This window comes from Geospiza fortis, unplaced genomic scaffold (genome assembly GCF_000277835.1).
Source record: "Geospiza fortis unplaced genomic scaffold, GeoFor_1.0 scaffold7, whole genome shotgun sequence".
Lineage (NCBI taxonomy): Eukaryota > Metazoa > Chordata > Aves > Passeriformes > Thraupidae > Geospiza > Geospiza fortis.
The window spans coordinates 4,662,152-4,677,561 of NW_005054344.1; the positions used below are offsets into that span (position 1 = coordinate 4,662,152).

General features: G+C 39.3%; 1 protein-coding gene across 2 annotated transcripts in view; it reads right to left on the reverse strand.

Moving 5' to 3' along the window:
• RAD54B (RAD54 homolog B) overlaps positions 1-15,410 on the reverse strand; it is a 63,832-nt gene that overhangs the window by 46,909 nt on the left and 1,513 nt on the right. For both annotated transcript variants that reach the window (XM_005422897.2, XM_031058498.1), the window contains exons 2-3: positions 13,735-13,888; positions 13,190-13,361 (exon numbers count right to left, since the gene is read on the reverse strand). In XM_005422897.2, the coding sequence (XP_005422954.1) occupies positions 13,190-13,361; positions 13,735-13,872 (310 nt within the window). In that variant the 5' untranslated portion in view covers positions 13,873-13,888. The remainder of the gene's footprint in view (positions 1-13,189; positions 13,362-13,734; positions 13,889-15,410) is intronic.

The following is a 15,410-nucleotide window of genomic DNA, read 5'->3' on the forward strand; positions in this document are numbered from 1 at the left end:
CTGCGAGCCGGCCCCGCAAGGGCTGCGGCTGCCCGCGGCAGTGACAGATTACCGAGTGCGTTACAGCGTGTGGATACTGGGGTTTTCACAATATCCACCAGCAAACAACTGACTTTTATTACATTTATCCAGGCGTTTTTTCAGGATAAAAAAAAAAATCTGATTTTTATTAACAAGATGTGCCTCCATTTCTAATGTTTGTTCAACAACGTATCACCTTAAAGCAAGCCTTCACATAAAAACGCTTGCAAGGCTTTAAGTTTCTGTGGTCTAAACTAAAGCAACAAATTGGAGAAAGAGAAAACGCAGTAGATAGAAGGAAAGGTGTTCTCAAGTACAAAAAACAAAAACTAAGTTTGAAAAATGACGTGCTCCACTGAAAGGATCCGGAGGGTGGAAACAAACACCACTTGAGATAGTGGCAACAGCTTCCTAAGCTTAACATGTCCAGCCTTGAAAACAAGGGAGCCTAGAAGCAGGGGGAAGGAAAGAGAAATAATTATAGCTTGAAATATCCTAAGGCTATAAAGATCTAGGTATAAACTTGTTTGCTCTAAGGGGAAAAATCCCAAAGCAGACACAAGCCGCATTCAAAACAAGAAATTCACACTAAACAAAGGGAGACTTTTAACTGCTAAAAATCAATTAGCATTTAGAATAACAAGCACTTTTGGAACCATTTCTAAGACTTGGCTTGTCAGTACCACATAACAAAACTGTGACCAGTCCACTTCGCTGGCATTGCTTTCAAGCAAAGATTAAATAAAGCATTTTATAGTCTGAAGCCTATTACACTTAAATTTGAGAAATAAAATACTCTTGTGGTTAAAAGCACTGTATGAAAACCATTACTTATAAACACCTAATCCTTTCCTATTTCCCCTCCCTTTGCACTTTACTAATATTAAGAATATAAAGCTGGTGGTTAGAGTTTCGGGGTTTTTTAATTCATGTTCTTAGTTGTTCTTCAGTAACTGAACAAAATTTGGATGTGCTTCACATAGTTCAGACTCTGGCAGTATCAGCATTGAGGAGTCACAGGTGAGCCTACGCTGCACCCTCCACTGTTGAAGCAGTTGTGCAGTGCCCACCCAGACTCTTGACTTTTTAGAGACGAAAATAAGTCAGTGATTAAAGGCTCCTCCCCACAGACACAAAGAGCACAAATGAACAGTGTGGGGCAGAGGAACCCCAACAAGAGAAATGAAAGAAACCAAGCCCTCAGTCCAGCTGCTCCCAGGCCCCAGGGGCGAGAGAGAGAGACCCAGAGTCCACAGGAGAGGCTCTCTAGACCACCTCACAGACACAAGGAGGGGGTTACTGCCCACTTGGTATGGGACTCATTGTGAGATGCCTGAAGGAGTATTTTGGGATTGCAGAAGGCAGTACTGAATATTCAGAAGAAGAACTGAAGGCAACACAAGGGATAGTGAACCATGAAAGTGGTTTGGGAAAGAACAAGCATAGGAGGATAGTGGGAGGGGGGAAAAGGGCTACCAGGGGCCAGGTGTATGTAAGCAGGTGGCTGCCCAGTATGGTGGTTCAGCCATGTCCTGGGCCTGAGCACTGCAGATTGTCCTATCTGCTTGTTAAACTACATTTGTAACTGTTTTCCTGGGTGAGGGAAAATCTCCATGGGGTGTGACCATGTACAGAAAGATGCCGGCGGCTGGAGCTGTACCACCACGGGTGGCAGGGGCCCTGAGGCACCAGAAGGCAGAGGCTGGAGCCCAGGCACACGGCCCAGATAGCTGTGCCAGTGTGTGACCTCGGGCAAACCCCAAGCCAGACCAGCCATGCAGAAGGCTTGGGAGCCGAGCAACCATGAGTCTGGGCCAGATATTGCAGAAACCAGAAGGTCTGAGATTTGGCTACTGGAGGGACACCAAGACACCTGGGGCCAGGTCAGACCAGCTACCAGAGACCCAACGCATGTTTGTCTGTCAGCTGGGAGACATGGGGATCCAGGGAACAGTACCTGAGCAGAGTAAGAATTTAAGGCCTCTTGCTGGAGGATCCATGTTGTGTAGATAAGCATTTGCCAGAAGCAAGCTTTCTTCCCAGTCAGCCAGTGAATGGAAAGGATGAGGCCATTGAAGCTGCTTGTATTTGCATGAGTGCTGAATGTGTTGATTCTGTCTGTATATACACATATAGTGTGCACATGTGCATATCTCTTAAAGAGACATCCTTGTGGTCCTGGCCACCAGGAGCTGCAGCAGTCTTCTCTATAATGGGCTACCAGATACAGCAACTCCCAATATTAGCCTTATCTAAACTTGTATTACTTTATTACCTTAGTGCTTAATGTTGCTAGAGAAACTAAGTTTCTAATGTAATGTAGCAACTACAACTACTGTAATTATAGCAAAATATTGCTAAAAAGTTTTCTTTTGAGCAAAAGCCTGATAAAATGCCTGAATTGCATATTGTTCTGCATGAGTGTAAAATAACCCTTGTAAAAAATGAAGCTGGCTGCCAACCAAGATTTTTTTTTCCTTCCTATTTTTTTTCCCTTTTTAAAATAGTTCTGCTCATCAGCCTAAGGTAATATCAGTGCTTGGATAAGAAATCACAGAATGTGAAAAGCCTGGATATTAATGATACATATAGACATCTTCAAGCTAAAACAGCAGGTGTAGCTCCAAGACAATTACAAAAACCAAAGATGTTGCCACAATCCACCCTTCATCCTACGCCTTCCACCAACACTTACACTTATGCAACACAGTGCACAGCCAGTTCAGCAAGATGATCTAGCTATAGAACAATCTATTTATTTTGCAAGCATAAGATTTTAATGTGAATTTAATAATTGGTTTAAGTCAACATAGATATGGTACATTGTCAAAACAGTAATTTCTGCCTCCCCCCAACCATGTCATGTTCCTGCCCCTTAACTGTGCTGATATGAGCACTCACAAACCTGGACAACTCATATTAATAATCTTTTTTTCTGAGCTGGGTTAGTTTTAATCACCAGCAGTTCCCTAATCCAGTATGCCACAGAACAAATAACTCACAAAAAGAAATACATTGAAAAAGCTTCTTCAGACTCTATTTGGATCATTGTATGGTGAATTGCAAACCATATTCCTAAAGACTTGTATTACCACAACTGAGGGAACAGCAAACCACAGGTAGCAGGAGAGAAATTCTGCTCACCACTGAAAAAAAAAAACATACATGCATCCCTTACATCACTTCACTGCCTCTATACCTTCTGATTTTGCTGTGAAAAAGTCTAGAATTAATACCAGAAAATGATACAAACAGTGCATCCTGGAGAACTACTGAGAAGAATGAATCACAGCTATGATACAGTCACGAATTAAAGTATCCAAATCACTATGGATTGCTGAAAGAGCTCAATGGCCACAAATTTTACAAGTGATAGGTTTGTATCACAGCCACTAACTGCACCAAGTGGCCCATGTAAATTTAGACACTTTATAAGACAGAACACCCTGAAAAGGAGAATGTCTTAAATCAGGGGAACATTTTGGAGGGAGAGGATCTTCTGTCACACAGAACTGAGGAAGAATCTCTCCATGACAGTCTTAAAAAAAGAATCACTCTAAGGTACATGAAAAAGACATTTGAGAAAACTGAGGATGCCCTAAGAAAGAATGTGTCTTGAAAGATGCCATTTGGAACAGAGAACAAACATGAATGTTGAAAGGAATGACATCAGTTTAAGTGATTTAGGCTGGGACCTTCTAGTGCAAAAAATATCAAATCACCAGATTGCTAAGCCCTGTGAAGGTGCTCTGCCCACAAAGTTGTAGCCCCAGGATAAGTCTGAAGGACTTCTGTTCCTGTTTAGTAATATGCAAGCAAACCAGCTCTGCAGAGACCTGTGGTTAGCATTTGCAATCACCTAGGAGCCTGAAAATCCTTGAGAAGAATAGGATGATTGCAAGATTTGAATCAAAGCTAAAATGGAACCCTGGCACCCCTGTGCTTACAAAAAAATGTATAAAGATTCAGCAGCTAGGATGGGGTATGTTACACTTCACTGAATATACTGGGCTATTATGGCAGTGGAAACATTTGGCAAGTATCAAGGCAGTTGCTTACCCTTGCAAATGAATTTGGCAGCTGCATAAGATGAGAGTGTCTATAGGTAGAAAGGGCTGCAAAACTTCCATTAGGTCATCATATAGTCCTCTCTACTGACACGACAGCAAGACAGTGCCAAGTCATTCGATCTGCCTGTCTTTAAGGGCCTGCAGAGCAAAGGGTGGCTAAGAAAACTTTCAACTCAGAAGGTTTCTCACAGGGACAGTTGTTTCATGAGCAGTGTCTAAAGGTAAGGGTTGCAGGCATTAATCACTAAAGAGAGGGTTGAAGATACAAAGTTTTGTGATCCAAAAGCTGTAATTTAACTTTACCTGGAAGTTACAGTGCTTAAATACATTCACACCAGATCCTTTAGAAATACTACTTCTAGGTCGTTTGTGTTTCAAATGGCTTTCTCATGTCACTTGATTTTTTTTTCTCATCTTCATCAGCACTTTCACCATCAGTTTTATATTTTATTGTTTTTATCTTTGATGTACCTGGACCTCTCAGACCACTCCTTTCCTTTCTCCTGCACAATTATTTCTAAACCTCTGTCCTACATGGGACGTGAGACAAATAAGGTGGAGTTTTACCTCTTTTCTTTGTCCTGCTTCTATTTTCGTGATCAGCATCTAGCATGTATTGACTTCCAACCTCTAACAGTTCTTGGAACTGCTGCAAGAACAAGGGTTCCAGCCTCCTTCAGAGCTCTTATCAGCTAAAATTCCAAGCATAAAAGATAAATACAATTCTGTCCCCTCTAGTGATATAAGGCATTCTCTCAACATTTAGCCCACTGAAATGGGGAATATATGAATTAGCCAATTAAAATGCCCTCCATGTCAAATTTTAAAGAATTTATCTTCATCTGAGTGTGCCATTCCAAGACCCACACATTCAGATCAGTAACCATCCTTCAAACTTATTTTGGCTTAAATACAGGACTCTATAATACTATGTGACTGTACAGCTCCATGAATTAGCTCTTCACTTTATAAGTTGTGTCCTTAAAAATAGAAAAGCTAAGAGCCCCATTACTTACAAATTAAGAAATGCATCCATTCCTAATACATGCTTATACCTTCTCTGATTCTCTCTTCCAACAAGCTTTTTGATGACTAATCAGAAGCAGCTGAGAAATATAGAAAGGTTTGAAAGTATGATTTTCCCTAAATATTCACTTCTTCACTAGCAAGATATCCCCTAGGAAAAGAAGTAGTCCAACAGAAGCCAAGTTTCTGCAAGTTTCCTGTTTTGTTCATAGAGAGATTAAAATTTTTGAGATTATGCTTTTACATACTCTCCTGAAAATACTACCCTGTGCCCTATTCCCTGCATTTGACAGAGAAACAGCTTTCTCCATTCTTCTAGTCTTGCTCAGTGGATGTTTTGAAGACAGTGAGATAACCATCTTATCATTATCTTGTTGGCTCAAGGAAAGTCATATTGTGACAAAGCTTCTGTTTGAAGGAAAACTTAAGGCCCAAAGCCAAAAGCTGGGACTGAACTCTAGTTAGGCTGACATGGCAACAAAGGGGATCCAAACAATGAGCACAGCCACAGAAAGATTTGACAACTAGCTTTGAAGGCATTCAGGCCTAGTCTGTCATACAGCTCATGATAGCTCAAAAAACCCCTCCCAGGTCCCTTCAGTAAGGCATTTCTTGTCCCTCCACCTGCTAGCTGTGTTCCCTCATCTTCTCTTAAGTCCACCTTTGTATCTATTGGAGACAGGAGAGCTGGGAATATGCACACTCACCAACTCCCCACACTCCAAACTAGAAAACAAATGGTGAGAGAAAGGAAAATAAAGACATGTGAGAAAATGTGAATAGTCATGCATTTCTCTTTTTTGCCCATCTTACATTTGTATAGCCTGGTAACAGATTTTGAAAATCAAAAAATAAGTAAGAAGAAACTATGTGTACAGCTCCCCTCAGAATGGATGAGGGAATAGAAAGAATTATTACTGATAAACCTGAATTCTTTAAGATAATCTCTCTGAAGGGTATTTTTCAAGTACCTCATTTTTAAAGTTACAGTATTAGATATTTTCTTTTTCTGTATATTGCAGACTATATGCTGTGTGCTTGCTTAGCACTCTAGGGAGCTAAACTGTAATAAATATATTAGGATAGTAAGTTAATTTCCCAACATATCCCCTGCCAGCCCTTGGAAAGGAGTGTTTGCTTTATATCTGCAGTTTCCAAGTAGACCTCTCTTTCTGCATGACTATTTAAGTCTTTCTGCTTGTTTGTTTATAAATTTTTACTTTCGATAACTTAATACCTTTTTTTAAAATGCATGAAAGACTATCATCTTTACATGGAGCACAGCTGTCTTCAATAACGGATATATCACTGCTCAAAAGTAAAGAACCTGAAAATTTATATTTTTCATTGTAAAGAAGCAACCACAGTTCCATTTAAGAGACAAGTTACTACTGTGAAACTTTTATTTTAATCCCTCCAATTTCCTTGGAAAATGTTGAATATCTTACATCTAATAGAATTCTTTTTCTTTATTTTCTGATCATGTAATACCTTTCTGATTCCTGGTTTCCTTCCCCTCTCCTTCATTATCTTCATTAGCTCAAATGCAAAGCACATTTAACTGGGGCAAATGAAAAGTACATTTCTCTGCCAATTCACTGCTCTTTTCTCCAGTGTGAATATCCTGGTTATATCATCTATAATTACATAAAACCTAGTTATTCATATGACAGCAAGATATGATCATACCAAATTATAAATTAACTGTGGAAATATCCCATTAGAATTATGCAAGTCTGGATTTGTTTTACAGCAGCATTGCAGACAGCTGCCCCATCCAGGAAAGCAGTTTTGCAGTTGCTGAACATTATATGAGATGTTGCCTTTGGTGGTGAAGCTGCTGTAAAGTTCTTTCTTTCCATCTCACTCTTGCTTGCTAATTCTCCTAGCACTGTGTAACTCAGCACTCAGCTGGTGGGCATCCCAAATTCAAGATGAATAAACACAGTTAGGAATGTGACAACAGCCCAGGGAACACCAAGTATGCACAATCAGCTGGGGAAACACTAGGGAAGGCCTTAGGACAGCAGCAGAGTAGAAGACATAATTTCACACCCCAAGGAAGAGCACCAGGTAAAAGGAGCTGTCTTGAGGAGATGTCAAAGAATCCCAAAGCTACAGAGCACAAAACACAAGACCCACTGTGACTGATGTATCAATGAACACTTCTGGAACCAGCATCCAATCAGATATGGACAATTTGTCTTACGATGTATTTACATCAGCCCAGTTTTATTAACCAGTCCCCATCTCTTGAGATGAGCTGATCAAACAGGCACAGATGACACCTAAACAGTAAAGAAATTGTCCTGAATTGAGAATAAACTTGTCTATAAATTTGTCTGTTCACTGTTATAAACTATTCTTCTAGAACATTGTAAGGAGAAGGAGAACATTTTAAATCATAAAGATCTATCAGAGTAATTGGATACTGTTTTGAATAAGAAATTACAACAAAATTTATCGACTAGTAAAATATTACTTGCAAACAATGCAGTACTAAATTACTTACATTCAGGCATCCAGTCATATCTTAGCTGTTCTAAGATGTGCTTGGTAATTATTAAGAGCTACAGATGATTATGGAGTATCTTTTACCCAAAGATTTAACTGCTTTACCAGCTGTTTATTAAGCAGAGAACTGCAGCTACACATGCAGCTCCACCACTAAAACAGACTGACTGAAATATCTTTTCTAGTCCATCTGTGAAGTGCAACAACAAAAATTAAATTAATACTTGTACTTTTGCAGATATCAAAGTAATTCTAGGAATAATCTGCTTCATTATGAGATGCCAGGCATGAATGGTTTTAGTTCTGTTACTAGAAACAGTAAGTACACACTTAAGACTGAAACTAGACAATATGAAAGTCCTGAAAATAAAATTTTTTAATCCTCTGATTAAAAGTGACAGGTAATTGATTGCTACTGTGGTAAATGAACAGTGTATTTTCTCTTAATATTCACATTAATTGGTTAAAAAGACTTTACTGACATCAAGTGATAAGAGGTATCAGACAGACCTGTAACAATATTCTAGAAAGCTGAAGGAACCACATTACGAAAAATGAAGCTTAAGTATGCAAAGCATCCAAACCTTACAGATGAATGTAGTCAGCAGACATTAACATTCCAGAGAAGATAGAGAAAATATATTCAAAACTGTATGCAAATAGTAAGTACAGTTGATATTATCATGAAAGACATTCACAAACATCTATTTAGAGACATGGGGTGAGCACATTAACCATGTTATGAAATACAGTTACGATTTGTCCTCACTGTTAGCTCAAAGATAGTATCTGACCATGACTTCTGGCAAAGTTCCTCTTGGAAGATGCCTTAGCAGATGTTAGTGATGGATGAAAAACAAGGTACTCTTGAACCAAAAACCAATCAAACAGGTGGTGAGCAGTAAGAGAATAAAACTCTTTATCCATTCTTTCTGTTCACCTACATCCGGTTCAAACAATGAAATCTCAGTCCCACTGGAATGCTGCGTCTAAGTGTTCAGGTGAAAGAACTGTTCATTTCCACACACAAAACAGTGAGCCCAAAGGGCAAAACACAGCAACATTCTCCTAGATTAAAAGTACCAACAGAAAGTAAGCTGTAAACTCAGATAATAAACATAAATTAAATTATGTTTGCCTTATACAAATAAAATAAATATATGTTAAATCCTTAAATTGAAGGCAACATGGGTAAAAACCTCAGTTTTTGCCAATCCCGCTTGCTACTAAGTATAGTTTAGGGATCTGCCTGTCCATTGTTTCTTCAAATGCAAATTATTTGTATTTTCTTGTTATTGCTAATAGAACCTCAGAATGTCATGAGGACAAGTAGAACCAAGCACTTGAGAGGTACAATGATATCCTTCCAAATACATTAATGGTTTTGTTTTCAGTTACTGGTAAATAGTTCAGGAATGTTTAAGTAATTTTCATTTTTAAAGAGCATGCACACTTAGCTGAATTCTTTGGAGGCACGTGAGAAAAGGTATTAATGACAATGTCAAATAAATCACCTCCCTCCCAAAGATCCATTGTGTGAACAAGTATTGTATTCTGAATACAAAACAAAGGTACCAAAGAAATTGCCATGTTCATTCCTCTTAAAAAGAAGCAATTACCAATTCTTAAAGGAGTAGTAAAGTTCATTTTCCCACAAAGAAACATGTAACATTATTTTCCAGCATTCAGAACTTATAATCACAAGTCATAAACTGCCCAAGGAACATGTTCAAAATCTTACAGTTCAAACACTCCTAAAATTACAACACATACGTAGGTTTCATTCAGCTGTTGCTACAAACTTATTTAATGTCTCTGGAAATACCTCATCTCACAGAATTTCAGAGTCCCTTGCACTTCACTTTCATTAATTACATTTTAGTGCAAAGGGTTTTTGTAAAAGATGGTTAGAAAAACAAATATCTTTTAAGCCAGATATGCTCTATTTTTAAGATTGATTCCATCTAATAAAATCCTTACTTGTCTGCTCTAAGAAATGGACACCATGGGTCAGATAACTGAGTTTTGTTGGGGTTTTTTGGGTTTTTTTTGAAAGAATGTACAGCATTTTCAGGGGCTGGGTTTCAGAAAGATTAGGTCTATGAACAGTGCAGTTGTCCAATGGTTCACAGGTGTTTCAAAAGAATTTCAATGGAACCTAGGGTATTTATTTACACATTCCACTGCTACACTGGAAACCCAAACACAGCAGCTTTGTGTGTGATATATAACTATCAAACTGTTTAGCATCTGCATTAAATGATATGGAGACCAAAATAATGCATACACACAGACTTTTTCAATCTTAAAATTATTTTAATGCCCCTTTAACTGAGAAGTATGAGGCTCCAGAGACTGACAGTCAAGTATAATTCCATTACAATATTAATAATAACAAAACCCCCCAACTGACTCTGGCTTTTACAACTGGTTTCCATTTCTTCTGAATTTCATACCAAAGCCAGTTTTGACAAAACAATTTAACTTCACACTACAAAGAAGGTTATGATTTACATAATCAATGTAATCGCTACATCAGCTGTAATGAATAGCAGACAAAAGTGACATAAAGGGCAGAAACTGTCTTGGAAAATCTAAGTTATTAAAAAATTACTTAAGATTTAAGGAAAACTAAATACAGGTTTGTTTTCTCACTACAGTGCTCTCCTCACCAGTGAACCTGAAGACAATAACTAACATAGACATTAGACTTCCTTCTTTTATAGCACATTTCATGGCAGCTTTTCAAAGGCTTGCAGGGTTAGCCTCATTCTGCATGCATAGAAAGGGTTTTGGCACAAAATGCCTTGTTCAGAAAGGCAACAGCACATCAACAGAAGCAGCTCACCCAGTTTCACTCCACAACTTTTTGGTTATTTTTCTAAAGTCATCACAGAGGACCCATACCAGCTGCACCCAGAATTCTTTATATGGAAAAGACATTTAGTATCTTTTCCACTTCATAACATTTTTTGCTGGCATGACTGCTGATTTTCCAGATTATTTTGGAATCAAATCCACTATTTATCTTTTAAATGCACTGCTAAACAGAACAAGCAGATACAAATTTTTGTAGATGTACCTATAGGGAAGCATGACCCCTCAACATGTCCCATAGACACTGAAAATTTTCTTTAAGTCTAGGCATCAACTGGAAGCTTCAGCATGCAGCAGATAAACACGAAAGCCATAAGACAAAGACATACAAGGAAGCTGAATTTCCCCACATTAGCTCTGTCAAACAGAGTGCATACACTCTGGGTCACAAACCATGCCAGCGGCAGCATCCTGTCAAGGCTATCACATTCCCATTTTCTGGGACTGAAATCCAGAAAAGAACAGTCGATGGGAAAGGCTCTCCAAAGCACCTTACAGAATGGAGGGGGTTGCTGCCTACCAGGGCCTGGAATATGTGCAATCCCCAGATTCTAGAAAGGACTTTGATGGAGAAAAAGAGAATCAAAAACTACACAGACATGCGGAAGGGACAGACAAAGATGGTTCAGGCAGGAACAAGCATGTAAGAATAAAAGGGAAAAGGCAGCCACTTTTAAACAGCCGAAGATCAGTAAGCTTCCTCAGCAAAGCACTACATTCTACTGCCAGACCAAGTCCCATCTTCGTACTAAACTACATTTCTAAATATTTTCCCAGGTGCAAGCTAGAGTTGGACAGGTTACAGAGCTCAGGTACCTGGTATGTCACCTAGCAGAGAGGCCAGAGACCAAGTACACTGTCTGGACATACTGTGTGAGATTGCAAACAAACAGCAACGAGGACTAGCTGGCAAGTAGGATAAGAGGCTTGGAAGCCAAATACTGGAGCAGCCACGAGTCTGGACCAGATATTGGAGAGACCAGAGGGTCTGAGACTTGACCACTGAAGGGACCAAAAAGTCCATGCAAGTTACTCAATATGTCCTGGTCAAGAGACCAGGACATATTGGGGGTTGGCTCCTGGTAAGTTCAGCAACCAGCCAGAAATGTTTGTACGTGTGCACGTCTTGGGCACAAGGCAAATGGGAGATCACTGAATCCAGGAGCCCACCACTAAGCCAACCAAGTAGCTAAGACAAGTTACTGTGGGACCCACAGTGTTCTTGTACCTGTGGGAGTGCAGGTCTGTGTACCAGGAGCTGGACTGGGAGCTGTGGGCCTCTGTGGCTATGTGCCCACAGCTGGGGTGTCCAACAAATCAAGGAGCCAGCTACTGAATAGAGGCAGTGCATAACGTCAGTTACTGCAGGGATCTAAATTCTCTGTGTGCATATGTATTTACATATAAATACATGTGTATTCATTTGTTTTTCCACAAACAGGCTTTCACCCAAGCAGTCAGAGAAGGGAAGGGATGTGTCCATGGGCACTGCTTGTGCTTGCCTGAGTGCTGTGTTCCATATCTGTGTTGGCCTATGTGACCAGTCATGTGTATACAGGACATATGTGTGCCTATTGGGAACAATTCCCTTCTGGGAAGTAGCCTCACTATTGACTGGACCTTGGGACACAGAGCTATGTCAGTAGAGCTATGTCAGTTTTGCTTCAATGAGGCTTCAAGAGTTAAGAGGACTTAAACAAAATTAAATGCAACTGTTAAAGCCTTCCAATAATTCAAGGTGATAAGAGGCCCTGAAATACTCTTTTAAAATTTCACTCACTACACAAAGTATTATTAATTAAATGAACCTTAAACCATTATTATCGGTGTAATTAATTACAAAGATACTACAGTGAAATAACTGTAAGACAGGTGTTTAAAATGCCTGAGCTGGCTCCAAAAGGAGCAATTTTCATCCATCAATGTTAGTAATCCAGTTCAAGTGCCAGGCTTTCAAGATGTACTTGGCTCCTGAGGTCATACACTTGCATTCACACAACACAGAACTGTGTTGCATCTGTGGTCAGGGCACACCAAGACTGGAAACGAAGACACTCAACCGCACCGTGTTGTTCAGGTCCACCCAAGTGCACTTGCTATAGCTCAGACACTTCAATGTCTTTGCAGTGCTTTCTACCCTGTTTGTCAGAGGCATTCGTTACCAGGGCACAGCTGATGAAGTGCACACCCATAAATGAGCAAAGCCAGTTCTGCTCTGTGGCTAAAGTTGGCTTAAACCTTAAGTGCCCACTGGAGACACTGAAGAAAACCTCATTAATTCTGAAAAAACCTGAATCCATTCAGAATTGTTAGCTTTCTCTGCATGAGGTCAGCAAGGTCTCCAAATTACAACACTTCCCCACTATTTAAGGTATTACAATTCTTGTATTGCACCAACTGTAGATTAGAGTGAGTTGACTATAAGGCTCTTCTGGAAGAAACAAACCTGAATAGCAACACTACCAACTGGATTCCAAAACACTTTGGTTCTTTCCTTTTTTATTAAAAAAAAATGCTTAACACTTGTTTCCTTCACTCTATCCAGTATAACACCAAATAATGCCACCACTGCACAATGCTTATAATAGTACTCCACAGAAGTTGAGTATATGCAGTCTGTCATTCATAAGCTTTAAAATTCTGTTGTGGTACATAGTAGTAAAAAAGAAAGAGCATCTTACCAGCTTCAGGCACATTTAGTGTTTTCTTTTCTGCCTTGCTACACTTGTCAATGCTGAAACATGCTTTTGTCTTTACTTTTCCAGTTGACTCCACAGACTGTGTACAATTTCCATTTTGATTCTTGATATTTATTTTAGACAGCGATGAAGCACCTCCCTCTTTCTCATCTATCTGCAAAAGAGAAACAAGTTCACAATAGCATTTCCTGCATGCAGGTGAAGAGAAAAAGAGCAACAGGAAGGGATTTCAAGACATATTACCTGTCATGATCAAATTCATTAAAGCCCCTGCCAAGATGCAATCTTAGAATTGCATTTGGACTCAATACTGATTAATTTTACTTATTTGAAAAACATTTTTCTGTAACCATTCCACAGTGAGAGAAGCCTAACCTGAGAAGCAAGGTCAAAGGTACAGACAGCAAAGCTGTCAAAATTTGTTCTGAATAGATATTTTTAAGCAGAGATTGTTTGTGATGAGCTCAGATGCTATCTTTTAATCACAATACTGTACAAAATACTTGTTAGTGCACTGTTCAGTTTACCTCCTTTAACTTAATTTCTTGGTCCATCTCCTTAGTTTCATTCTTGAGACAAACAGCAGTGCATTTTCCTGGTGGTATAAACCTTGGCCTTTTGCCAGCATTTCCTAGGACTTGACTTGGAGCTGCAGATCGCCTCATATTCAGCTGTACTGCTCTGCAGGGTGGATAGGAAGGAAGGAAGCAGATAAAGACAACTGTAGTCAGGATAGGCTTTAAAAATAAAAATATATCCAGAGATGACAACAAAAGCACTATTTCAAAATATAAAGGAGCATACAAGATCTTCAAATAACAATATTAACTCACAAGCATAATAACATTTAATAAAATGTAGTATCACAGCAGTGCTTTGTTTAAGTACTAAGAAAGATCAACTACAGCAAATTCTGCAGCTGAACACCTCCAATTTCATTTAAAAAGCCACTAATGCAGTTCCCAATAGCAATAAATGCTCTAGAGATGCACAATATAGGGCAACTTAGCAAACTTACACCAGTTTACTAAAAGAAAGACAGTTTAAAGCAAAACTTACTATTCTATACACTGGAAACATAATTTTGAAAGGCCCATTATTAGTGCACAATGAACAATGAATTAGTGCACAATGAACAATGAATGCTGAAGGTATGTCTCATACCTGGGGCCAGCATTTTGCATTAAACAATTACACTGGTCATCAGGTTCACCATAATAAGATTAACATTCAGCAGAAAATTATCACTGAATTACAGTGGATATTATTGCTCCATGTTATGTCCACTTGAGCAGTAGAAGGAATATATTATAGATTTTCCCTCAAAATATAAGACCATTATTTCCCTGAGCAGCCTTAGGGCAAAACCAAACATATGCCAATGTTAATATGACAAAGTTTACTTTGCAACCAATAGAAAAACTAGTTATAATGCTTCAAAGTAGTAGACAGAAATCAAACAAAAGAAGAAAACTCCAACAGAAGGACACAGCAGCCAAAATGAAGAAGGCAAGCACAACTTACACCGCAGTTACAGGTTTAATTCCCCATTTACACGTTTATTTTAAATAATCCCCCCAACTACTGGGTTAAAAATAAACTGTATTACAGATTGCAGAATCAAACTGCTGTACCATCTCAAAAGCATGTTTGCATCCTGCTGCAGCAGACTGTGTGGTTCTGCACCTTTTTTGGTGCTACTCTGCACTCCAGTGGCTTCCTGGGGCACAACCACCGTTCTTCCCAAGGTTTGCACTGAAGTACTGACAGAGCACTGCCAAAACACTTTGCAAACATGCAGAGACTGGTAGCAGGAGTACTGCTCTCCCCATAGCTGCACAATTAGCATATATATGATGCTGTTACTAGACATAAATCTCAGGGGCAAAATGGCCTCAACTCTTGTCACTTCCACTGTGGCTGTTATTAAAAATACAAGGAAAGAATCCTGTGCCTACAGCAGTTCACCTAAGTTTGGCTTACCTGACAACAGTGATAGCAAATGAGTTTTAGCTAACCCTATGCACTAAGAGAGTAGCTTGGTTATTATAACATTATATCTGTAGCCTGAAAAGCCACTGTGAACACTGCAAAGGTGTCAAGTACCTTCAGGGGGAGCAGACTGCAAGTGCCAGTGCCCAGCAGAGCCAGCTTCAGGTGCCACGGGAATCTGAACAAGCTCTTTACCCAACCCTACACTGCA